Source organism: Hyaena hyaena, unplaced genomic scaffold (genome assembly GCF_003009895.1).
Source record: "Hyaena hyaena isolate Hyena2069 unplaced genomic scaffold, ASM300989v1 scaffold_115, whole genome shotgun sequence".
Taxonomy (NCBI): Eukaryota; Metazoa; Chordata; class Mammalia; order Carnivora; family Hyaenidae; genus Hyaena; species Hyaena hyaena.
Window position 1 is genome coordinate 2,177,449 of NW_024080747.1, and position 25,377 is coordinate 2,202,825.

General features: G+C 38.3%; 1 protein-coding gene across 1 annotated transcript in view; it reads right to left on the reverse strand.

Moving 5' to 3' along the window:
• The window catches only part of FBN2 (fibrillin 2), a 258,206-nt gene that overhangs the window by 183,546 nt on the left and 49,283 nt on the right, over positions 1 to 25,377 (reverse strand). Inside the window, exon 6 of the mRNA XM_039236691.1 lies at positions 1,885 to 2,082. Coding sequence (XP_039092622.1) covers positions 1,885 to 2,082 — 198 coding nt within the window. The remainder of the gene's footprint in view (positions 1 to 1,884; positions 2,083 to 25,377) is intronic.

The window sequence follows — 25,377 nt, forward strand, 5'->3', positions numbered from 1 at the left end:
AAACAAGCAAGTATATCGGAGAGTGCAATGTGCAAATGAATAAACAGAAACTATTATGTTAGTAAATCTAGTATTAATCTAGTAGATTTATATAGTATTTTCTACTTAACAGTAATCCATATAAATTATATAAATTTAATGGCAATTTATATCTAATCTAGGAAATCTATATAGTATGATAAATACTATATAGTATATTTTCTATAGAAAATACAGCTGCTTTATCTGAAACTCTATACAATAAGACTGGAAGTCATATCAAAGATACAGAATTGTATTATCCATAGAAAACAAGGGCTTAAAAATAACGTTTCCACAGTTTCCATATTAGGTCTGACCTGTGGTAAGTACAGAGACAAAAACAGGGGGCGCCTGTGTGGCTCCTCACTTAAGCATCCAACTTTGGCTCAAGTCATGATCTCACGCTTGTGAGTTCAAGCCCCGCATCAGGCTCTGTGCTGATAGCCAGCTCAGAGCCTGGAGCCTGCTTCAGATTCTGTGTCTCCTCTCTCTCTGACCCTCCCCTGCTCTCCTCTGTTTCTCTCTCTCTCTCTCTCTCAAAAATGAATAAGCATTTTTTTTAATTAAAAAAATAAAAGACCCAAAACACTAACAGCGGACACTGCTTTTATATGCAATTCAGGAAAAAGTGGCTAATCCATTGAGTTGCCAGTTCATCCCTTGGGGACCCCTATAGTTGTGATTAGAAGAGTTCTGAAAGAGACCAGTTTTTCACATTAACTTTTATGAAACTACAATACTATCCCAAATCTTTAGAGGCCACTGTCAGCGACATGTTTATAGCAAATTATGCAGAGCGCCTAAATGATTATTGTTCAGTGAACTAAAGGTACAGGCAGGCTTCCCAAACTACAATTCTCACTTGGGTTTGGGGATACCGGACTGGCTTTCCCCAATACGTCATTTACAGGCGTTGGGCATGTAACATCTGTGCCTGTGACGCTGGTCATTAACATCAGTTTGAAAGACTTCAGGAATCTAACCTTGTATATGATTTCATTATAACAAATAAACCCAGCTCCTCATGTCTCATATATGAGTAATATCATTTCTCTGAATGAAAGTCATTTTCCATTTTCCTGTGATCTTTCTGCCAGTTGAGAACTCATTACAGAGCTATTTCCAAACTCTAAAAATGGGTTTAATATACATATGATATCAGAGAAGTGGCAAAAAAAACAAAAACAAAAGGGTAAGAAGTGTGTTGGCTGAAAATTAATTAAAATAGTTATCCAGTACCAACGTAATAATCTTTGGCTACTTCGGTTGGAGTCTACTGTTGTAGCATCCTCAGGGTCCCAGTCTAGCCCTAACATAGAAAATATTTACCACGATGTGGCAGGGGAAGACTGCCTGGGGACCAGATTGTAACCACCTTGAATTATAAACTCTTAACTGCATTCACTGACAGGGATCACACTTGGCCTCTAAAGATACTATTCTCCCTGTTACCTAAACCCAGATTCCAATATCTTGAATGAGAATACAAGGAAGACTGTTTTTCCAGGGTATTTATGTGGGTATACTTTGAGGGGTTGTAAAAAGGAGCATTTAGTGTCAACTGGATGAAGACATGGGCATGGTTTCTCTGACTATATGAGATATTTTAATCTGTTTTTTTTTTATTTTCCCAAATTTTTCATATTATCTCCTCTCTTCTCCATTTATGTTAAGAGTTGAAAAATAATGATCCATTAGGTGGCTGACAAAAAGTCATCTCTAGTCAGGCTTGCTGATGACACCCCTCTTGGGAATGGGGGGAGGTTGAAGGGCATTAGGTATTAGTAGCAGATGGAGCATTGGGAGTGCAGTAAAAGGAGATGCACACGGGGGCCTGGGCAAACAAGAAGACAGTGAACTCACCTTGGCAAGCTCCGGTGCGGATGTTGGGGATAAAGCCCCGTCGGCAGGGCTGAGGCTGGGCAGGACACATCTCACAGGGGTGGCCCCAGGCCCGTCCAATGGTGGCACAGCATAGGGTCTTGGTGCAGACGATGCCTGTCAGCTGCCCTTGGCACATCTGGTTGTTGACCTGAGTGAAACAAGGGCCTGTCCTGTAATCTGGAATGTGAAAGAAGATGGAAAGATAGGTTTTATGACCATACGTGAATCTTACACCAGTAGCTCCAAATACATAAAACAGAGGCTATTACTTCTGACTCAAGTGTCTAAAGACAAAAGCCTGGAAAGTTTCATTTTGAAAATTCCTAATTTTTCGATCATGAGGAGTGCATTAGGAGACTTCAATGTATCTTACACTAGACACCGTAAACGGGTAACTCAAGGGCTGTGTCTGGGCCACAGATGTGCTTTCTTGGCCTGCATAACGCTCTGAAAGAATTTAAATTACTAGCCAACATTTTTAAATTGGGAAATTTCACATGAAATTTCTATTTCTGGCTTTTCTTGAAAAGTTGGAAGATCTGGCCATGCTAGGCCTGCCGTGCTACATGGCAGTGGGAGAGTGAAGTGTGTCCTTCTTCAGGACAGTGAGCTCCAGCCACTCATCCTGATACTCTTCACTCACTGACATTCTTCACCTGCACGCTGATGGCACCTGCTTTAATGACTCCTTTTCACCTCGCAAAGATTTACTTTCCTGACTGGGTGGACATGAGGTCAGAGTATCAGAAGAGAATCAATAATGACACATCCTTACATATCAGAGACATATTTGAACAGTCTGGCTTTTCTATAAACATTAAGTTCTAACAATTTGATGTTTGTTTCCATGTCAGTCTGTTTAGTTCTATGTGCAGTTCAGCTAAGAACACTGTACTAATAAGGCAAATAGTCATGGATTCTTTCTAGGTAAGTTAATATATACAACCTCTGTTCTCTAAATGATGACTATACCATTGTTTAGCTCTGTTATGATCATGATAAAAGCATTAGCAAATGCATGCCACAGATCATTTCCCGGCAGACTTCTATGCATATTAAGGATGACCAATTGGGACTGCTGCATCTCAAGGTGTGGCCCATGGACCAGCAACATGTACCACACGGGAGGTGGTTAGACATGTGGACTCAGGCCCCAGCCTCGATTCACTGAACTCGAATCTACATGTCCACAAAACACTCAGGAGATTCAGCTACATCTTCAAGTTTAAGAAACACTGATCTAGACTACAGGCAACTTGAAAGCAAGGCATTCTAACTCTACGCCACTTTCTTTCATAATTCACCTCAAGGAACATTTTAGATGAAGAGTATTTACTCTTTTAAGCGAAACTGAATCATTAACCAAACAGTTTTTAATTTGAGGGCTGCTGTTGCTCTTTGCAGAGACACAGGAAATCAGAGAAAAGTGAGTTCCTGAAGACTAATGAAATAATTCACATTTGTTATAAAATTACAACAGAAATATGTGAAAAAAGGTTTTTTCCCTCCTTTCACAGAGACTGTATGAATACAGCTTATTAACTCTTGGGAATGTAAGATAATATTCAGGATTTCCTGATAAACCCTCATGCAAATGACATAATTCATGTGAAGGGGAAAGTCTGAACAAGTTTACTTCAGACTTCCAAGAACAAAACAATCTCACATTCAAAGGAAGAAGAGTCAATAATCTTGTTAAGATTTTTATGAAAAATGTACTGGAAAAAAAGCAAACTTGGATATGACTTAAGATTCAAAATGCTAAGCTAGAAAAACTGTGATATCATCTGAATGCTATCATATGACAAACAAATATGACTTAAAACCACATAAAACTTCTATTTTTTAACAAAGATTAAGGCTTTCTCATAGACAGGAAAAGCATATTTTTAAGTTTAATATAAAGAAAAAAATCTAAAATAGGTAACTTTCTTTGCAAGCTGGATTAACACTCTGTTACTCTGCAGCTGAACTTCAACAAAAATAGCTCATTTTAATCCCTTACATAAGAACAACAGATGTCCTGGCTGCAAATCAGATTTTTGAAAAAGACAATTGTTGCAGTATACGTGTGGCTATGTCAACCTTATAAAAAAGCGCACTTCCCACACCGCAAATTGCCAGGTTGTAAATTTTTTAAACCTATCTATTGTCCTTCATACAACACATTATTTTGCCATTTTAAATTAAATACTAGACACAATAAATTAAATCAAGTTCTGAACCAGTGGGGAAAAGTCTATTTTTCACAAAGGATATAGAACACATTTTTCTGTAGCTTCTTGCTCTCATATACCTGTGTTGACATTCTGTATACTTTTAGGATTCCCAGAGAGAAGCCTGAATACCCTCTCTCTTAATCCCATCCTTAAGCACACCATATTGTCAGGAAATTCGTTCCTTCTTCTAACTAAAACACCTTCTTTTAAAAATTTTTTTTCTGAATGTTTATTCCTTTTGAGGAAGAGAGAGACAGAGCATAAGCAGGGAAGGGGCAGAGAGAGAGGGAGACACAGAATCCAAAGCAGGCTCCAGGCTCTGAGCTGTCAGCACAGAGCCTGATGCAGGGCCCCAAGTCACAGAGTGTGAGATCATGACCTGAGCTGAAGTCAGACGCTCAACCGATCAAGTCACCCAAGCGCCCCTAACTACAACACCTTCTTAAAATTATGTCCTCTCAGCCTGGTCTTTTTGGAAAAGAAGAGTATCTGGACAAGGAGAGCTGTTTATCCTCTGAAATGACATTTCATGTTGAAGGCTCTAAAGAAGCTAACCCCAGATCTCCCTTCCTGGGAAAAGAGCCTAGCATAACTTATTTCTTTTGCCTACCCAGTATTTACCAACTTAAAAACTATGCAGAACTATTTTTGTATGGGACTACATTTTGCTTCCTGGTTGGCAACTGATTAGTTTAAAACTTAAAATTACTGAGGCACCTGGGTGGCTCAGTTGGTTGAGTGTCCGACTCTGGATTTCGGCGCAGGTCATGATATCACAGTTCGTGAGATCTAGCCCTGTGTTGGGCTCTGTGCTAACAATGCAGAGCCTGCATGGGGCTCTCTCTCTCAGCTACTCCCCTTCTCTTACTCTCTCTCTCAAAATAAATAAATAAATATTAAAAAAAATAAATTTTAGGGGCACCTGGGTGGCTCAGTCGGTTAAACGTCCAACTTCAGCTCAGGTCATGATCTCACGGTTTGTGGGTTCAAGCCCTGCATAGGACTCTGTGCTGACAGCTAGCTCAGAGCCTGGAGCCTGCTTCAGATTCTGTGTCTTCCTCTCTCTCTGACCCTCCCCTGCTCACGCTGTCTCTACCCCTCTCTCTTAAAAATAAATAAAACATGGTTTGCCTCCCTCCCTCTCCCTCACTATTTTTCCCCTTCTTCTCCTACATGGTCCTCTGTTAAGTTCCTCTTATCCTCCTGTACATGCAAACATATGGTATCTGTCCTTCTGTGCCTGACTTATTTCGCTCAGCATAACACCCTCAAGGTCCATCCATGTTGCTACACATGGCCAGATTTCATTGTTTCTCATTGCCATGTAATATTCCATTGTATAGATAAACCACCTCTTCTTGATCCATTTGTCAGTTGGTGGACACTTAGGCTCTTTCCAACAAACTGAGGGCTGATGGGGGTGGGGGAGAGGGGAAGGGGGGTGATGGGCATGGAGGAGGGCACTTGTGGGGATGAGCACTGGGTGTTATATGGAAACCAACTTGACAATAAACTATTTAATAAATAAATAAATAAACCATTAAAATAAATATGTAAATAAATTTTAAAATTACCATGTTACCTAATTATTCAAGAATTACTAACTTGTAAAATATGAACAAATATTATCTCTTGAAAAGGGATACAGAGTTCTTGCTCAGATTAAGTAAAACATTCTGTCCCAAACTTGGCTACCATTTTCACTGCAATCAAAGAGTTCTAAAAAGAATTTTTTTTAAGATTTTTTTTAACATTTATTTTTTTATTTTTGAGAGACAAAAAGACAGAGTATGAGCAGGGAAGGCAAAGAGAGAAGGAGTCACAGAATCCAAAGCAAGCTCCAGGCTCTGAGCTGTCAGCACAGAGCCCGATGCAGGGCTCGAACTCACGAACTGCGAGATCACGACCTGAGCCGAAGTTGGCCGCTTAACCAACTGAGCCACCCAGGCATCCCTAAAAGAATTTAATGTTACTGACTATGCATTTTTGTCATCAAGTTTTCACCAGGGGCTAACTATTACTGTATACCACATTACCCATTCATAGTCAGGGACATCCACACAGTGCATTAACAAAGATTAAAAGGAAAGAACTGCTTAGCACTTAAGGTGTGCTGGAGCCAGTGGGTTAGAAGCAGGTATTTTCCTCATTACTGTATGACCAAGAAAATGCTTTTAAAAATTAGCTTGTGAAACACAAATACTGCTTTTTTGATTTTCTTACATCTAAGTACTATACAGCATCCTTACTTATTTTTTTCCCAAATTTCACTTTTATTCACATTAAGCAACTGATGCAATGAGAAACTTCATCAAAAACTGGCTGCTCACTTTTTTTTTTCAAACAACTTCATTAAGGTTTCATGCATGTAACATAAATTCACCTACCTTAAATGTACAAATCAGTAACTTTTAGTAAATTTATTGAATTGTGCAGCCATCAGTAAAATCTGATTTTAGAATATTTGCACTGCCCCAAAAGATGCCTTTATGCCCATTTCCAGTCTCAGTCAACCACAGTCCTGTCACTATAAATTTGGTTCTTCTGGACAATTCACCTCAGTGGAATCATAGAATATGTGGTCTTTTCTGCCTGTCTTCTTTCACTTAGCATGATGTTCTTGAGGGACATCTATGAGATAGTATGGTTCCTAGCGTTTCGATCCCTTTTTTATTGCTGAATAGCATTCCACTATATGGATATACCACATCTGCTAACCAATCAGTTATCTGCTCGGTTGTATGGTGAATTTATGTTTAACCTCTTAAGAAGCTGCCAAAATATTTTCCCAAAATAGTTTCACCCTTTAATATTCCTATTAGTAATAAATGAGGGTTCTAATCCCTCCACATCCTTGCTAATATTTTCTATCTTCTATCTTATGATAGCCTATGTTACCATTCTACTAGAAATAAGTACAAATGAATATATTTGAGAATTTTGATATAATTTCACAAGTCTTCTTAAGATGCTAACCAGTGTTAGATAACCAAATTGAGCAGTATTGTACAAACAACTAGACAACCTTTGAAGAGGTCTCCAGAAGGCAAAAACAGAAAGAATCAGGTCTGGTGAAGGATCTGGAATTGAGGGAGAAGGATTTTTTGTTGCTGTCATTTAGTTTTTTTGCTTATTTTTCCATTTTATATTTGTGCTTTGTTTTATGGAAGAGAAACATTTCTGAAAGCCATTGGGAAAGACCCAGTTGAAAGGGAGGACTTATGATTACCAAAGAGAATAATAATTTCTAGTATAAGATCCCTGAGGAGTCAGCCTGATGGTGACACCAGAATGTGTGAAGGGGTTATCCTTAAGAGAAGGAAAGCACTTCTCTTGTAGCTTGAAAAAAAAGGGCAGGATGCACAGAGATGTAGGCATATTTATAGAGTCAAGGGAAAAGCAACAATGTCCTTTCCCACACCTTCTATTTTCTTTGTGAAACAGGAGGTGGGGGTCAGCTGGGGACTCAGATATTTGGGGCTGAGATATAGTGCAGCCACCAGGAAAGGGAAGTTGACGTGAGAACCCAGCAGGCTCCCAGGTGACAGCCGGGGTCCCAGGGTTTCTCTATAGCAGATGCACAGGATGTCCTGATATAGGGACAAATCTGCCTATCTGGGACCTTCCCCAGCATCCTTACGCAGCTGAGGGGCTCACTCAGAAGCTGGGTTCATAAGGATTAGGGTTTTGTCTCTCAGATATGAAAAAAATCAGAATGACAAAGGAGTTGAGGGTATTGTTACACATACTTTACAATAACAAACCATGAGATCTGTGCTAGATGAAACAGGAAATGGGAAAAAGGAGGACTAATAAATTAAACAGAAAAAAGCAGGAAGATCAATGGACTAGGTGTCTCCATGAGGCTTCACATGAAGGGAAAATAGTCACAGTGACAACAACACATCAGCTGCCTGTGTGGCTATAGTATCATTCACTTAACTGCCAGGAGAATGCAGCAGCGCTGCACACTGCACGCCTTGGGGAAGATACCGCACATATCGTAAATGTCACCCCCTGGAGTTGTGTGACCGATGGCCCTCTTAGAGACCTTCCTACTGTAACTCCTAGTTCAACAACAGCATAAGATGTCCAGAATTCCATCCGTTCCCACTTTAGAATACAAAAAATTGTACGATCCTAGAAAGTATATGAAAATATGTGGGAGTTCCCATCAAGTTGCACATTATTTAGAGTTAGGCAAGAAGGCATTTCCACTCTCAGGAACCAAAGTAATGCAATGTGTGGTCAAGTGGTCACACTCTGTGGGAGTTACAGATATGAAAGAGTATAACTAAGAAGCATGGACTGTGCGTAACTGGTCTAACGATCATGTGTGGGACTATATCCTTTCAGTAATGAAGTTTCTGACATAGCAATTATAAATAGTGTTTTTAGTGCACCCTATTAATTGAGAACCTAGTCACTGCACCAGCTAAAATCTTTGATAGTAAATACAACTGGAACATGCAGGAAAGGCAACTCCACAGCTTATAGGGGATGATACAGCAGTTTCCTTAGTTTCAATAAAACTTGTCCTGAATGTCTGCAGATACAGACTTCATGCTCATCAAATATTCAGACTTAAATAAACTCAAGCAACTGAGATAATAATGGATTTCCTGGAGGGAAAGGCATCCATCAGCCTCAGAAAATTTTAGAATTAAATACAGAAATGTTTAAGAAAATCAAAGCCATTCAATTAATATTTTTGCTTTATGGACTCTGTCCAAAAATTACATACCTGTAATGTTTAACAGCTTTTGTCTCAGACCATCAGACTGCCTTGTAACCACAACGTAAAGTAATGAAGTGACTTATTTAGAATGACGTTTTTTAAATCACAGAGAGAGACAGAGCATGAGCAGGGGAGGGGCAGAGAGAGAGGATGACACAAAATCCGAAGCAGGTTCCAGGTTCTGAGCTGTCACCACAGAGACTGATGTGAGGCTCGAACTCACAAACCACGAGATCATGACCTGAATGAAAGTCAGACGCTTAATCCACTGATCCACCAAATGTCCCCTAGAATGATGGTTTTTTAAACTTAAAATGTGCCTATGCTTATATACAGGATTGGATCATTTTATTTTATTTTATTTTATTTTTTTTAATGTTTTATTTATTTGTAGGAGAGAGAGAGACAGCGTGAGCAGGGGAGGGTCAGAGAGAGAGGGAGTCACAGACTGAAACAGGCTCCAGGCTCTGAGCTGGCAGTCAGCACAGGGCCCGACGCGGGGCTCGAACCCACGAACCGCGAGATCATGACCTAAGCGAAAGTCGGACGCTTAACCCACTAAGCCACCCAGGCGCCCCTGGATTGGATCATTTTAAGTGAACTTAAGTGAACTTATAAGTCTACATTTATATAATATATATTTATATATTAACATATTTATATTATAATTTTATACCTTACATTATAAATTTATAAGTGTGAGTATTTATACATTTACTTTTTAATTAGCTTTATAAGAGTTACTTGAGTGCTTGCAAAGGTTTTTAATTTTAAGGTGCACAATTGAAATACTTAAAATTATGTGCATTTAATATAAAAAAGCAGTTTAACAGATACGGAGGTGTTTCATTAACTATGTATTACACTGGAACCAAATATTATTTAAAGGCCTTTTAAAGTGATGACTAAAAACTGCTCGATTTATTAATAGATTAGAGATATTTGTAAGTTGGACTTAAAGGTTCAAGGAATATACCCTAAGGAGCTGAAAGCGAGGACTTGAAGAAGTATCTGTGCATGCAGGTTCACAGCAGCATTAATCACAAGAGCCAAAAGGTGGATGCAACCGAAGTGTCCATAACAGATGACGAACAAACAAAACACACCCTATAGAATACCATTCAGACCTAAAAAAGTAGGGAATTCTGACACATTCTCCAGGACAGATGAACCCTGTGGACATTATTCTGAGTGAAATAAGCCAGTGACAAAATGAAAACTATGTTGTGATTTCGCTTACATGAGGTACCTAGAGTAATCACATTCACAGGGGCAGAAAATAGAATGGTGGCTGTAAAAGGCTAGAGGGAGAGGGGACTACAGAGTTTATGTTTAGTAGGAATAGAGTTTCAGTTTTGCAAGATGACAAGAGTTCAATGGATGGACAATGATCACCACTGTTGTATAACAATGTGAAGGTACTAAGAGCATTGAACTGTAGTCTTAAAAATGGTTACGATGGTGGGGCACCTGGGGGGCACAGCTGGTTTAGCATCTGACTTCAGCTCAGATCATGATCACACACTTCATGAGTTTGAGCCCCACATCAGGCTCTGTGCTGACAACTCAGAGCCTGGAACCTGTTTCGGATTCTGTGTCTCCCTCTCTCTCTGCACCTCTCTCATGTGTGTGCGTGCGCTCTCTCTCTCTCTCTTTCTAAGATAAATAAACATTAAAAAATTTAAAACATGATTATGATGGTAAATTTCATGTTATCTGTATTTCACCACAGTTAAAAATATTTAATTTTTATTTTTTAAATGTTTATTTTTGAGAGAGGGAGAGACAGAGTGCAAATCGGGGAAGGGCAGAGAGAGAGGGAGACAGAATCCGAAACAGGCTTCAGGCTCTGAGGTGTCAGCACAGAGCCTGATGTGGGGCTTGAACTCAAGAACCGTGAGATCATGACCTGAGCTCAAGTCAGACAATTAACTGACTGAGCCATCCAGGCACCCCAAAAAACAGATTTTTAAAAAGCTCAAGGAGCAATCAGGTTTTTAATAGTATATTTACATAAATCAAACCTGAGGTTTTAAGAACAAAATAAACTGCCTTTTTCATATACTGAGTCACCACTGAGGACACTGAAACATCCCTCCCTTGTAACCCTGATCACCTGCCTTGTGATGGAAACGTGTGTTGTCACAACTCATCAGAGTGCACACAGTGCTGCATGGGTATTCTTCAACACGTTTACTGACTTGGGCTCTCGGTAGGCTCAAGTCCTAGCACTAGAAATGCTAGGTCGAATGTCCACTTTGAAAAATATCCAACATACTCAGAGCTGCTCCCTAAGACAGACTGATTCTCACACACAGACACAGAGTAGAGGCAACTGGTATGATTTTTACTTGTTTAAAGGAAGAAATATGGTATCTTGTTGTTCTTGAATTATGAACTGATTGTCCCAATTTTTTGGCAAGAAACAGAAGAAAATTAACTCTGGCAGGCACTTTATATTATAAAACCCATTCTATAAGTTATCTTTCAATTCTGAAGGGCTAAGCAAGTATTTTTGCCATTATTATAGAGGAAAAAATTCAAAGTCAGAATTAAGATCCACATGGAGAATGAAAGACTTAGAAAAAAGTGAAGGAGAGATTGAACTTAAAGACCCACCTCCCTCCAGAGCTGTGCCTTCCATGCCACGTTCATCAAACCCGAGACACGGATCATCGCATCCACAGCCTCTGGTAGTTTTGCCTACTCTTAACAGACCAAAGCCCTTCACCATGTTAATGACTACTGTCACAATCCCCCAAATGCCTTCAGCCTCCCCCAGGTATGATCTCCCCGCTCCCAAATATTCCACGAACCTAGTCTTGCTTTGCTTCCAGTTTCTCCCAAAGATGAATCTCTTAGCCATGTTCAGTTAGGGAGAAATTCTTTCTCTGTACGTTGAAAGGAACATTAAAGGCTTTTGCTTCTGCAAATAAATGAGTAATTACTTTATCACAGATGTTTTGCATTTTGTTTCTAAAGCAATACCATTATTGAAAATCTCAGTCGAACATGGACTCAGTAAAGAAGGGGCCCTTTCACCATTCTCTAGTCTTTCAAAATACAAGACATGAAAGAGCTCTGCAAGAATGAAGAGGCAAAGAAGATAATTAGGTGCTAGCCAATGGTGCAAACAAAACTGCTATCATTGATGTCACATTTCATAAGGATGAAGGCCATCAAAGATGTGGTCCTAAAACTCATGGCCTATGAACTGAAAGTGCACTCTCTCAAGAGCACAATCAATTAAATTATTTCATGCATAACAAAACAAAAATGCTGAAGATTAAAAAGTAAAAAGATCATTTAAGCAGAAGGATATTATCACTTTTGAAAAAGAAACTTAAGAAAACAAAAAAAAATTTTTTTGTCATGAGTAATAAGGAGGCCAGAGACATATATGATCAACACAAAAGATGGACCACATGCCAGTCAAATCAACAACGTACCAAATTTTATGATGTCTAAGAAAAACACATAGTACAGTTCATTAGGCAGGAATGATTCCAAGGAAAACTGGTATGTGCTCACAAAAGATTTATCCACTATCAATAAAGTCATATACAAAATCAGTGGGAACCAATGCTGGAAGAGATCTGATCTATCACCTGATCCAAACACAATGACATCACCAGGCTCAATCACAGTGGCAGTGAATAAAATGTTAAGCACAATTTGCTGATAGCCTTTATACACTAATGTGGATTCAATGTATTATTTTCTTAGTGAAATGTCTGCTGACATCAATTCTTCCTGAGATATCTGTACATAGCCATATATATGTTATTCAGTCATTCGACCCTAATAAATCATACTCATCCCAGAAAAAGGATGCACTACCTGCAATGCAAAGCAGGCTCCAGAGTCTGAGCTGTCAGCACAGAGCCCAACATAGGGCTCAAACTCAATGACCATGAGATCATGACCTGAGCTGAAGTTAGTTGCTTAACCAACTGAGCCACCCAGGTGATCATATGGCCTTCTAAGAGAATATAGGTACCATCTGTAGATAGAACCACTTGACTTGCAAAGGGGGAAGCCCTGCCTCCATTACTTGCTGCCTAAATTAACAGCAGGGAGTCAACAAATCCCTGCAGGTAGTGGTGGTTCAGCATGGGTGGCGGTCTACACTGCTGAAACCAGTCATTCTTGGCTCTCTGGTTGGAGCCTTCCAGCTGTTCCTCATACATACGCACCAGGAGAGGCTCAAGAGCAAAAGGATACCCCAGTGACATCTCAGCAGGAAGGTTACAGTACTGTTATACCAGTTCAGTAAAATAAAAATGGACATATCTTACACCATCACAAGTCTGCAATTGCCAACAAGCCCATGAAGCCTGACTGGAATGGGTAGTGTGGGAACTGACTTCGCAGATACACAAATACAAATGGAAAGACTGAAGTGTTTCTTCAGTTCATGAAAGTAAACCCTTTCAATATTCAGACTCAACAGAAGAACAGAAAACCCAGTAGTCACTGCTTCAAGCTAAATTAGTTGTCTAGAAGATCAGATGGAAGAAACAGCTTGCAACAATACAAAATCTCTAAAAAAATTAATATCGTAAGTAACAGAATGACTTCATGGACAGAAACTAGAAATGAGAATGTGAATAATATGAATTAAAAAATAAAGAGACTAAAAAAATAGTAGAAAAAAATTCCTAAGCTTAAATAAACAGCAGTTTTCACCTTCTGCTTAAAATGGTGCATGGTGTAGTAGACAAGAATAATGAAAACAAAAAGACATATTCCAAGGAAGAGCTTCCTGCGATCTCTGTATCTCTGAACCTCAGATTAAAAGGAAAAACTATCTTTCCATTTCCATAGAGGAAAACAAAACAAAACAAAACAAAACAAAAGGTTGCCTACAAAGAAGATGAAATAGCCTAGCATTAGTTTTATCCTATGTGTTATGGGGAATTAAAAATACAGCATACCAAAATTTACAGATTATTAATTTATGATTTTTGAGAAAGGATTCTTCAAATAAAAGTCATAAGATACAACTTAATAACAGCCTGATATAATGACAAGAATAGGTAGATGGGGGAGGTTTTTGCCATAATGAGGACGTGAAAATGAATTATTCCTAAGTTCTTCACTCGGAATTGAGAGATGTAAGCATGTAAGAATCTCAGGGTAAGAGGAATAGAATTATTTAATTTTGATACTGTACAACAGTTATAAGAGAGGAAAAGAAGTTTCAATATAATGGTGAAAGATAGAAAGGTAAGCACTATTCTGATGAAGAACACAAAATGTCTTAATTAAGAAAGAAGGGCAGTGGAGAAAGAAGAGTAAAATATAATTAAAACTAAAAATTATAACAAAGATGAAAAGAGAAAAGACACAAAATATAATGACATATATATAATAAAATGGTGTGAATAAGCCATACAGACTGAAATAATAATAAATACGAATATGCTTAGTTTCTGACCAAATAACTGGTAAACCTGATTAAAATAACAAAATTCAGGGGCGCCTGGGTGGCTTAGTCGGTTAAGCATCCGACTTTCGCTTAGGTCGTGATCTCGCGGTTCGTGGGTTCGAGCCCCGCGTCGGGCTCTGTGCTGACTGCCAGCACAGAGCCTGGAGCCTGTTTCAGTCTGTGACTCCCTCTCTCTCTGACCCTCCCCTGCTCACGCTGTCTCTCTCTCTCTCTCGGAAATAAATAAAACATTAAAAAAAAAAAAAGAAAATAACAAAATTCAGTTCTACTCTGTCTAAAAGAAAACCATCAAAATGAAATGACAAAAAAGTAGAAGATGGAAAGACAAAGAAAAATCAGGAAGATCATAAATGAAATAAACTGGAAGTAACAATAATATCAGACAGCATGGAATTCAAGAACAAAGGGCATTAACCCAGGTAAAGAAAAAATAACAGAAGGTTAAAAATTATAATGAAGAGGACAGATTTGTATGCTAAAAACTGTATTGAAACACCAAGAGTTAGAAGTTCTAGAAATACAAAGGGAGCTTAAAGGCATAAAGGGGATCTTTTCAAATTTGACAGAACAGGTAGACATAAAATAAATAAGAGAAGCACAATCAAAAAGCTTGCCTTAATAGGCAGATTTGCTATTCTGCGGCACGTAAAAAGAGAATGTAATTATTATTTTTTTGTTTTCAAAGAACACCCATTAAAGTGATCAAATATTTAACACACATCATTTCAGTGAGACTCAAGAGATTTTTGGTTTCTATCAAGTATCCTCTCTCACAGTGTGAAACTGAGACTTGCTATATATAGCCCCTTGTGTAGATGGATTTTAGGTAACATGGTTAGGAACAGTCACCATAAAGGAACAGTGTGTGTTCTTTTATTAAAGGGATTATGACCAACTTTTTAAACTGCAGAATCTGTCTGTGACATCAAATTCAGTATTTTGGAGAAAGAAATTTTTGCAGTTATAAAATTTCACACCAATGTGGTTTGCTGTAATCTATGGTTATGCTGTCCAAAACAGTAGGCACTTAGCCACATGTGGCTTTCGAAATTTAAACTTTAAATTTAAATTAAATTAAATAAACATTCAGTTCCTAATCATACCAGCCACATGGCAAGTGCTTGAGAGCCACATGTGGTTAGTGGCTACTGTACTGGCAGCACAAAGAGCATTTCTACCATCCCAGAAAGTTCTATCGATGCACGTTGGAGTGGCAGTCTCCCAACACCACGGGGAGATGAGGAATGAGAAAGCGTCTGGTACTGAGGCAAGAGTTCTTTATAAGAGGTGTCTGCACTGCAAGATACCCATCACAAGGTTATCTGTACAAGCTCAAAGTCACACAAATGGTATGTAACAGAGCCAGAATTTGAATGACAAATGTATCTGACACCAAAACCCAGGATCTTAACCACCACACTCTACCACTTCCCAGTAGCGCTGATAATCGTGTGTATATGGGAGGCAGTTTCTGTGCTCCATCATTGGTTCTTGCTGCACATTAAATGCCCTTTTCTGCATGCATTCAGTCTTTTAAGATCATAACCCTTTCATTCAGCTAATAAATGAAGCTCAGCTCCTTAACTGCTTCACTGACCACTGTGATAATGCCTCCAAAGCAAGCCACCATGGTTCTCATGGCTGCGTGTCTGCCTGGGTTTACACTTTCTACTACTTTAGTGTGCAAGTACTTCACACCTATGGGCAGTCTGTTTCTGCAGACACTCCGTGGCATCACGGCACAATCTACTTCAAATCATATCAGCAACTTCTCTTCTGTTCTCTAAGTGGACTCCAAATGAGGATCACTGCACACTGGGAGAGGCTGTAGTGCTGGGCTGGGATGGAGACAATGCTCAGTGTCCATGAAGCCTGACACAGTATCTACAGAATGAGAAACTTTTAACGTTCTGTAAACCTCCAAATAATCTGCAGTGTTAGGTAGGTTCTGGGCTTTACTGTCTACTTCCCAAAAGGTATCCAGGTCATTCTAGATGATACATATAAATGCATTCTGAGAACTGTAAAGTGTTATTTAAATGTATTTGTTTCCAGGGGTGCCTGGGTGGCTCAGTCAGTTAAGCGTCTGACTTCGGCTCAGGTCATGATCTCACAGTCCATGGGTTCAAGCCCCGTGTCCGCGTCGGGCTCTGTGCTGACAGCTCAGAGTCTGGAGCCTGTTTTGGATTCTGTGTCTCCCTCTCTCTCTTAACCCTCCCCTGCTCACACTGTCTCTCTCTCTCAGAAATAAATAAAACATTAAAAAAATTTTTTAATAAAAATTTGTTTCCAATACCAACTTTAAGAGATGATTTGATCTGATCATGTGATTAACAAAGACGGAAATAAAGTCCAGAATGTTTCTGTAATTGGCCGGAAGTCAAAATGATCTGATGTTAACAGCTTAGGTCTCCTGACTCATTCGCTTGCAATATTCAACATAAAGTGATAATTAGAAGCTTACAGTTGATGGCATCTAGGGTGTCAAGGGCTTTTTATGGCAAAATTGCTGAGCTGAGAACCAGAAGTATGGTATAACTCAGTATTTCCCAAAATGAGGTCAATGAAATGCCAGTTTCAGGGAACAGTAAAAGTATTACATCAGAGAGTGATTCTATGGTCAAATACATTACAGAGTTGAACAAAGACAGAATGTGTGTGTGAGTGTGAGTATGAGTGTGTGTGTGTGTGTGTATGGAGGGGATCTATAGGACTTTCAGGAGCCCTTACTGTCCTTATGTGCATTATAAACTGCCAAGAAGAGACTATAGTAGGCAATGTTCAAAATTTATTTGCTCGTAAAATAGTTTTATTCAATAGCATTCCTCAAAACTAGTGTGGGATGAAAAACACTTTGGCAAACACTTATCAGCAGATGAGTCCCTTGTCGTATCCTCAAACATGGCTGCCTGAAATAGATTTAATAAAATGGTATCTTTTCTGTAATTGGCTTTCTTCCAGGTGACATCACTACCATCATAAATATCACAGAGAATTTTAAAAATCTGTGACATGATTGTAGCACTCCAAGTTTCTTACCAGTTGCCAAACTATTGCCTGGATGCCTAATAGTATTCAAAATATTTAAATGATCAGAGTTCAGAGGTTTTTCTGTGTTTTCTGCTTTATTCTTCTATACATCAAAGATCACATCTATTCTTCCAGGACCTAAAATCTGATGATCCATAATTCGTGATGGGAAGCAAAGCACATGATCCCACAGTCCTGTGTAGGATTCTGGCAGCAATACAATGCAGAGGAAATTTCCTTTTAAAGCTACTGACAATAATGAGGTGAGGTACCTATGTTTGCTCCACAGAGTACAGAGATTTATAACTAGTTTATCTTCTAGCTGAAAACCTCCACAGGTAAACTGCGGTATTTTGCAGCTCTAGCATTCTATACATAGAAAAACACTTAGCATCGTGACTAGAGCACAGGATTGCAGGCAAACAATTCTGGATTGACAATCCGAACCCAGCTTCACAAACTACCTGCCTATGGTCTTGAATAAGTTCCAGTAACTCCAGCTTCCTTAATTGTAAAATGGGTATAATAAGAGAACCTGACTTACGGTTTATGATGTGGATGTGTGTGTGTCATGAGATAAAAACGTCAAGCGTTTAGCACAGTGTCTGGCTTTTACTAAACGCTCAGCACCTGGTAGCTGTTCTTACTACGGCTGTTGTGAGCGTTAATAAACCTTACAGAATTCTTTCTAGTTTACAACACATTTTCCTATGCTTTCTTTCATACGGCCACTACAGTGCCATTGCAAGGTGAAGGAAAAGGGAAGCAGAGAAACCTATGTAAACCTCACTGTGGCTTTGTTCCTCATAATTATATATGGACACAATTTTCTTGGACGTGAAAGCTGGAAGAAACCACTTAAATGGATACCAGGATCCTTCCAAGAAATAATATACTTCCTTACGGAGTTATTTTCTCTATTATTCAAGCTCCCTTTTTCCCAAAGATCTGTTTGGAATCAAAGCCAGGTTTCACAGCCTGAAAATTAATACTGTGCAGCCAGAAATAAATTATTTTGCAAAGAGAAATACCAGACCCACATCATTTTTACTCAGTGGAAAAAAAAAAAAAAAAACAAAAAAAAAAACACCTCCCTCTCTACCTCGCCAGAAAGTACAACGGACAAATATAAAAGCTCAACGCTTATCCATTTATGTGGTCTGGGAAAGAGAGCACCTCTTTTGATTCATGACTCAGCCTCAATTCCAACACCACTACTCTGGCAAACAAAAGCACACCATCAATTTGTGATTAGGCATGACATTATCTGGTTTTCATATTATCTGTTTGTACCCGCTGCCTCTATCCCCTCGCCAGGAGACTGTGCCTCATGCCACTGAGAGAAGGCCCTTGGTGGGAAGGATGATGGCACAGAAAACGAGACTGTCAGTGTCTGAGCTTATGGGAGAGGCTCTGACTGCCTGATGAGGAACATCAAAGGAAACCCCAGTTAAACGTCCACATGTTTCCAAACTTCACGAACATTCCAGATATAGAAAAACATCCTGATGCTTAAGGAAATTTAAAAATTTCCAGCCAGATGGTTGTAAGGTTGAGTATGTGTCTTCCATTGCCTTCAAAAATTAGAATATTATGATTCTTATTTTATATTATCTATTTCTATCTTCTGTCCCTTATTAGCAAAGGAAATCAAACTTGAAATTTTTCCTAGGGAAAAAAACACTGTTCCTTGAGTTTCTATAGAAATCTCCTCAAACATTTCACATTGTCTTTTTCGGTGCATAAGGCTTGTGCCTATCCCATTTCTACTCCATAAACAAGACTGATCCAGTTCCTGGGAACTACAGAATGCTTATCTTAATTTATAGATAGGAAATAAGAAGTCCCACAGGGTTTCCATAATTACTCTACATTCTGGGGGTCAACTAAACCGTTTACCAAAAGGTTCTATTTTAATTATGCACAAGGTTGAACAGCTGAGACCCACAGGACTGCTGTCATTGTGTCCAGTATTGTCTCTTTCCAAAAATGGATTCCCAAAAGAATGGATTTATAGAGTCCATAGAAATCATTGTCAAAATATATTTTGAGACATGCAGACAAAATGTTAATGTATTTGACCTCCTGTATCCAAACCCTTCTTCCCTTTCAGAAGAAATCTGCATTGTGTGAGTCTTGGTGGAAAGAACTGAGGCAGACACACATTCAGAAATTTTTCTCAGCAGCTGGAAGACGACAGAGGCAGCAAAGGACTAACAAGGAACTAACAAGCCACGGCCTCCACTGAGTTTTGTGCTGGCAGCACAGGTTGGTTTTCATCTATTCTCAAACCCTGTTTCTCTACGTAACCTATCTATTCTACATCTACCAATGTCTTTCTACTGCATCCCTTTTGTTACTACTGTTTTTAATTCAATGAGTCAGATTTGTTTTGTTTGTTTTTGCCATCAAGACCCCAATTTATGCATGTAGCACCCTACTGGCTATAGAAATTTTGAATGAAGATTTAAAAACTTAGCTAAAACTTAAGGACTCTACATAACTCCATTTACGCTCCTGGAGGTAGGAGGTGAAATGCATAAGCAGCCATGATTCTTTGCACCTGTGTCTGAGTTTTGATTAGCATTTTAGAGTATTAGAATATTTTTAAAATACTCTGCAATGGGGTCCCAATTCTTTAACCTTTCCAGTGACACCTAAAATATCACATAAGATTTTAAATGAAGCTTAACCCTTACAAAGGTACATGTGTTTGTTTTAGTAAAGATTCTTGGCAATCATTATAATGTGAAAGCCTGCCTTTGCCTAATTCATACTAACTTGCCAAGTTGTGAGACCAGCCATGAGGTTTCTAAAAGTCATCTATGAGATCTCGGGGTGCACTGATTTGGGCTTGACATTTATAAATAAAAAGCATTTTTTTAAAAGCTGACATTCAGCAAGTCATGAGGAAAAGGCATATAAATTAAAAACAGGTTCTGCCTTTTAGAAAACTACCTGGATGGGGGGCACCTGGGTGGCTCAGTAGGCTGGGTGTCCAACTTCAACTCAGGTCATGATCTCACGGTTTGTGGGTTCGAGCCCTATCGGGCTCTGTGCTGACAGCTCAGAGCCTGGAGCCTGCTTCAGATTCTGTGTCTCCCTCTCTCTCTGACCCTCCCCTGCTCACACTGTCTCTGTCTCTATCTCTCTCTCTCTCTCAAAAAATTAATAAAAACATTAAAAAAAAAAAAAAAAAGAAAACTACCTGGATGGGCTGACTTCAACTTAGCTGGAATGAGGCTGCCAGTCCCAGAGCAATCTGGTCCATCTGGGGCAGCAGCCTCAGGGGCGTGTAAAGTCTGCTCTTTTCCAAGCTCTGAATTTTCACTAATTCTATATCAAACCTTTAATGAACAACTCAAGACAGGTAGGTCCCATGGGATACATAAAACAGAAGGACTATGACCCCATGAAAGTATTTCAAACATGGAAAAATGAGTTCCCTGGAGGAAAAAGGTCAAGGAATTCAAATTTTGTATGAATCGATGATTCCTTAAAACATTTTACTTTAAGTGATAATAGCTGGGAAAAATGGAAACATTTATAGTGATTCTCATCAATAACATGATTCTCTTAATAGAGCAGACGAATCTGGTTGCCAGCAGAGGCTACTTAACAGTATTTCAACCCTGCTATTGTGTGTGACTTGACTGTAGTGAGGTAACATCTTCCACCATATATGCGAGGGAAGTCTGTGAGTGATTGGGCTAGCTAACGTACCCCCAGAAACTGAACCTCGTATGGAATGGGCAAGGCATAAAGGTGGGAGAAAAACTAAATGTTTAATGTAGAAGTTCATGCTATGTTTGTTAGATTTTCATGGAATTCAGCTTTTATTTTTTTCCATACTGTGACAGCATTCATACTTGAACACACCCATTCTCATTCATGTTCTCCATGTTCTCTAGGTCCTTTTAAGTCATTATTACTTAAGCATGAAGCAGACAAAGAATATTAAATATTTTAACATACCTAGAGGGGCGCCTAGGTGGCTCAGTCAGTTAAGTGTCCGACTTCAGCTTGGGTCATGATCTGACGGTTTGTGGGTTCGAGCCCCACATCGGGCTCTGTGCTGACAGCTAGCTCAGAGCCTGGAGCCTGTCTTCAGATTCTGTATCTCCCTCTCTCTTAGAGCCACCCCTGCTCACACTGTCTCTATCTCTCTCTCAGAAATAAATAAAACATTAAAAAATTTTTAAAAATATACCGAGAAATTAGATACTCACTCTTAAGCAGAAATCATAAGGGAAAGAGTAGTAGAAAGGAATGAATTAAATTTAAAATTTTCTATTTAAGAAATCACCATAACCTAACCTTCAAAGACAAACAAAAGTCTAAGAAAGCCAAACAACAGAAATATATACATGCATAAGTAAGTGTATATATATGTATGTTAATTTTTGTTTATGACATTTTTATATATGTACACAAGTATATACACACTGCCATAAACAGTATCCAGAATATATAAATGTATTCAAATGAGTAAGACAAATATCTCTAGGAAAATACAAATGCACTCATAAACAGTTCATAGAAGTGAATAAAAATGGTTCATAAATCTATAAAAATATGGGCAAACTCATTCTCAGAGAAATAAAGTTAAAACAATGAAGCATCTATCACTGGATACATATTAGGCCAAAAATGTTAGGCAAGCATGGTTCTAAGTACTTTGCATGTTTTATGTCATCTACTCATCGTGAAAACTTTATAAGGTGTGATTACTATTATCCTTATTTTACACGTGAGGAAATGAGCACAGAGATGTTGGGTAATATCCAAGATCAATGAGCTAGTGAGATGGCCCATGCAGGCCAACTTCTCAACCTGACAACAATGAGTGTTGGATAATATTGGGTAAGACAATACTGGTTAAGAGAGGACTATATTCACGGTCAAGTGATTGTTTTGGAAAGCAATCGAACAATAGCTAAGAAGTTGACAATGCATATACAGTCTTGTTCATTCAAGAGCAACTTGCATATACACTGAAAGAGACATTATAGAAGAAGTTCTTCACAGCACTTTTTTAGGAGGAAAAATGAGAAAGAATCTCAATGTCTCAGTAAAAGAATGGGCAAGTAAACTGCTTCACATTTATGCAATGTAATATTGCACAGTAGTTAAATATACTAGTTCTGTATGCAGCAACATAAGAAGATCTCAAAAACACTTGAATGAAAATAAGTTGGAGGATAGATGCAGTCTGATAATATTTACGTTCATTAAAAATATAAAACAATGAGGGTTGCCTGGGTGGCTCAGCTGGTTAAGCGTTCTACTTCAACCTAGCTCATGATCCCATGAGTTATGAGTTTAAGCCTCACATCAGGCTCTGTGCTGACAGCTCAGAGCCTGGAGCCTGTCTCCCTCTCTCTCTGCCCCATTCCCACTTGTACTCTGTCTCTCTCTCAAAAAAAATAAACATTAAAAATATATATAGATATAAAACAATGATACATCTTATTTATGTGGTAAGTATACATATGATACATATTATTTATGAAAGTAATAAGTGTATAAAGAGTACCAACTAAATACACCACAAGTTCATGACAGTGGTTACTTCTGGAAATGGAAGTGAAACGAGGGTTGGAAAGAAGATGAGGAATTTAAATTTTATCTGTAAAGTTTTAGTTCTTTAAAAAAAAGAGAGAGAGAAAGAACAAGAAGCTATCTGAAGCAAATTTTTAAAACTTAACTTTTCATTTGATGGTATGCGTATGAAAGATTTCTTGAAATGTCTTTTGTTATATTCCAGACTTTTAAAATTACCCCAAGTATTATACTTAAAAAGATCACTTAATTAAGAACAGAGCATTCCTAAACAACTGAGCGATCAGGGGGAATTCCATCCCATTTTCTAGGGCTAAATCAAACCTAACATTTAAGTATGGAATTTATTTAGAGGCATTATGCACAGTTTATGGAACTGCAAGAGATCAGACCTATCTCGCTAATGCCCACATATAAAAATTACTTGAAGGTTAGAATGTTGTGTTATCTGCCCTATATTATTTTACCCTACAATTTTAATCCATAGATTTTGTTCTCATCAAAGGGCTATCAGAGACAAGTCAAATCACAGAAGAGATAAAATAGAGTTGTTCTTTTGAATGCAGAAGCCTTAACATTAAAACAAAGTCCTCTAAGGATAAATTCATCTAGCATGCCTTCTTACCCCCAAACAACTGCACACCTACCCTCATGGAGTACAACATGAAAAACTTTCACCATCTAAAGATAACCCCACTGAAAATGAAAAAACTGATTTACAAATAATTACGAAATCCTCCCAAAATATTGGCCATAACACATTAATAATTTTAATAGAAGACAGATAATTATTCAGAATAATAACTCTCCTCACCAATACTTAATTACATAAAAATTATTATCCACAATATTCCAGTCAAATTGTTTTTTCATGTCTTCAAAGCCCATTCACCTCTCACTTACCTCAGGGCATTTTTCTATTCATTCTCCTTTACTAAGAGCTTTATTCCTCCAATTCTGAAAATGGTTGGTTCCATCTCATCCTTCAGGCCTGCACAAGTCATCAGGGCTGCTGATCAATACTCATTTTTTTCCTTTCTTTTCAGGCACATGGAAAACTGTACATGCCTGCCTTCTTTAAAATGACACATAGCCCTGTCCTATCACTTTTTTGTGGCCAATCACATGAGAACAGATGTCATTTCCAGGCAAAAACCTTTAAAAGCCAGTGTGCAAGTAACTATATCCTCCTTCTTTGCTTGGGTAACCAGGGAGGTATGTGTTAAAATGGAGTCTCCTTTACTTTGAATCTCTGCGTAAACGTGATGAATAAAATTCCCGACAACTTACAGTTTTATGGCTGGTCGCTACAACAGCGTAGTCTACACCATCTTGACTACCACAAGGTCTGAGATTAAATGGCATCTGAGAGAGGAATTTCTTAAACCATCCTTTGAAACCCTCTAATCCATTATCTCAGAAACCTCTTTGTTTCCTTCAGAGCATGTATTATTATAACATACATATTTCTAAAATTCGTTGTTTTGTTGTTTTAAATTCTTCTGAACAGATTATGAACACCATACAAAGCAGATTACAAATGTCTCAGCTATAGTGGTCTCTCTAGCACTAGCATAGCGCCTAGCAGATGATACCTTCTTAGCAAATATTTGTCAAATGAATGAATGTTTCTCTTCCATACATTACAAATTTTGACACACAGTTAACATGCTTCTGCAAGAAATTCCAGTGATGACAAAGAGTTAAAATGCACAGCAATTTCTCAAAACACATAGAAAAGTTCTAAATCTAAATGTCCATATGACATACAAACTTCGTATTTTACATCTGGGACACAAATGCTTCAATTTAAGCCACATTAGTTACAGGGCATTTCATATTTATCATTTGAAGAAAAGGGTTTCAGATAAACACACACACAATTCATGTAAACAGGGTGTAGACTTAAACTTACTCCACATATAAAAGGTCTCATAAAAGTTATAAAGATGGCATTTTATTGAAATTGCAAAGAGCACATATATTAAGCTAAAGTCCTTACTTTCCTACTAGTAATTTAATAAATGTCTCAGTCATATTTATGACTATTTCATTTTCCACATATCTTTTGTTGCCAGGATAAAACCTGAGGAGTTCATGCTTCAATAAACCCAGACTCAAGGATCTGTTACAAAAATGAATTTAAAGCTGGCATTCACTGGAGTTCTAAATCTTCTCCTTCAACGGCCAAGGTATAAGGTAAAAATGGTTACTGCATTAACAGTCTCTGTCAGTTGCCATCCTTCTGCCAATAACTGTATATCAACCACGGATTGTTGGTGAGTGGCAATCTATCATATGTTTTGTGGTGGAGGTTCGCATTTCTGAAGGGCTCAGCTCAATACCATTTTAAGATCTACCTTAAAACAAGGCAAAATGCCAGTGCTATGAAGCAAACTTTAGGCTAAATATATTAAAAATGAGTATTTCCATACAATCAAGCCAGATCAGAGTCAAAAACAGCAATCGTA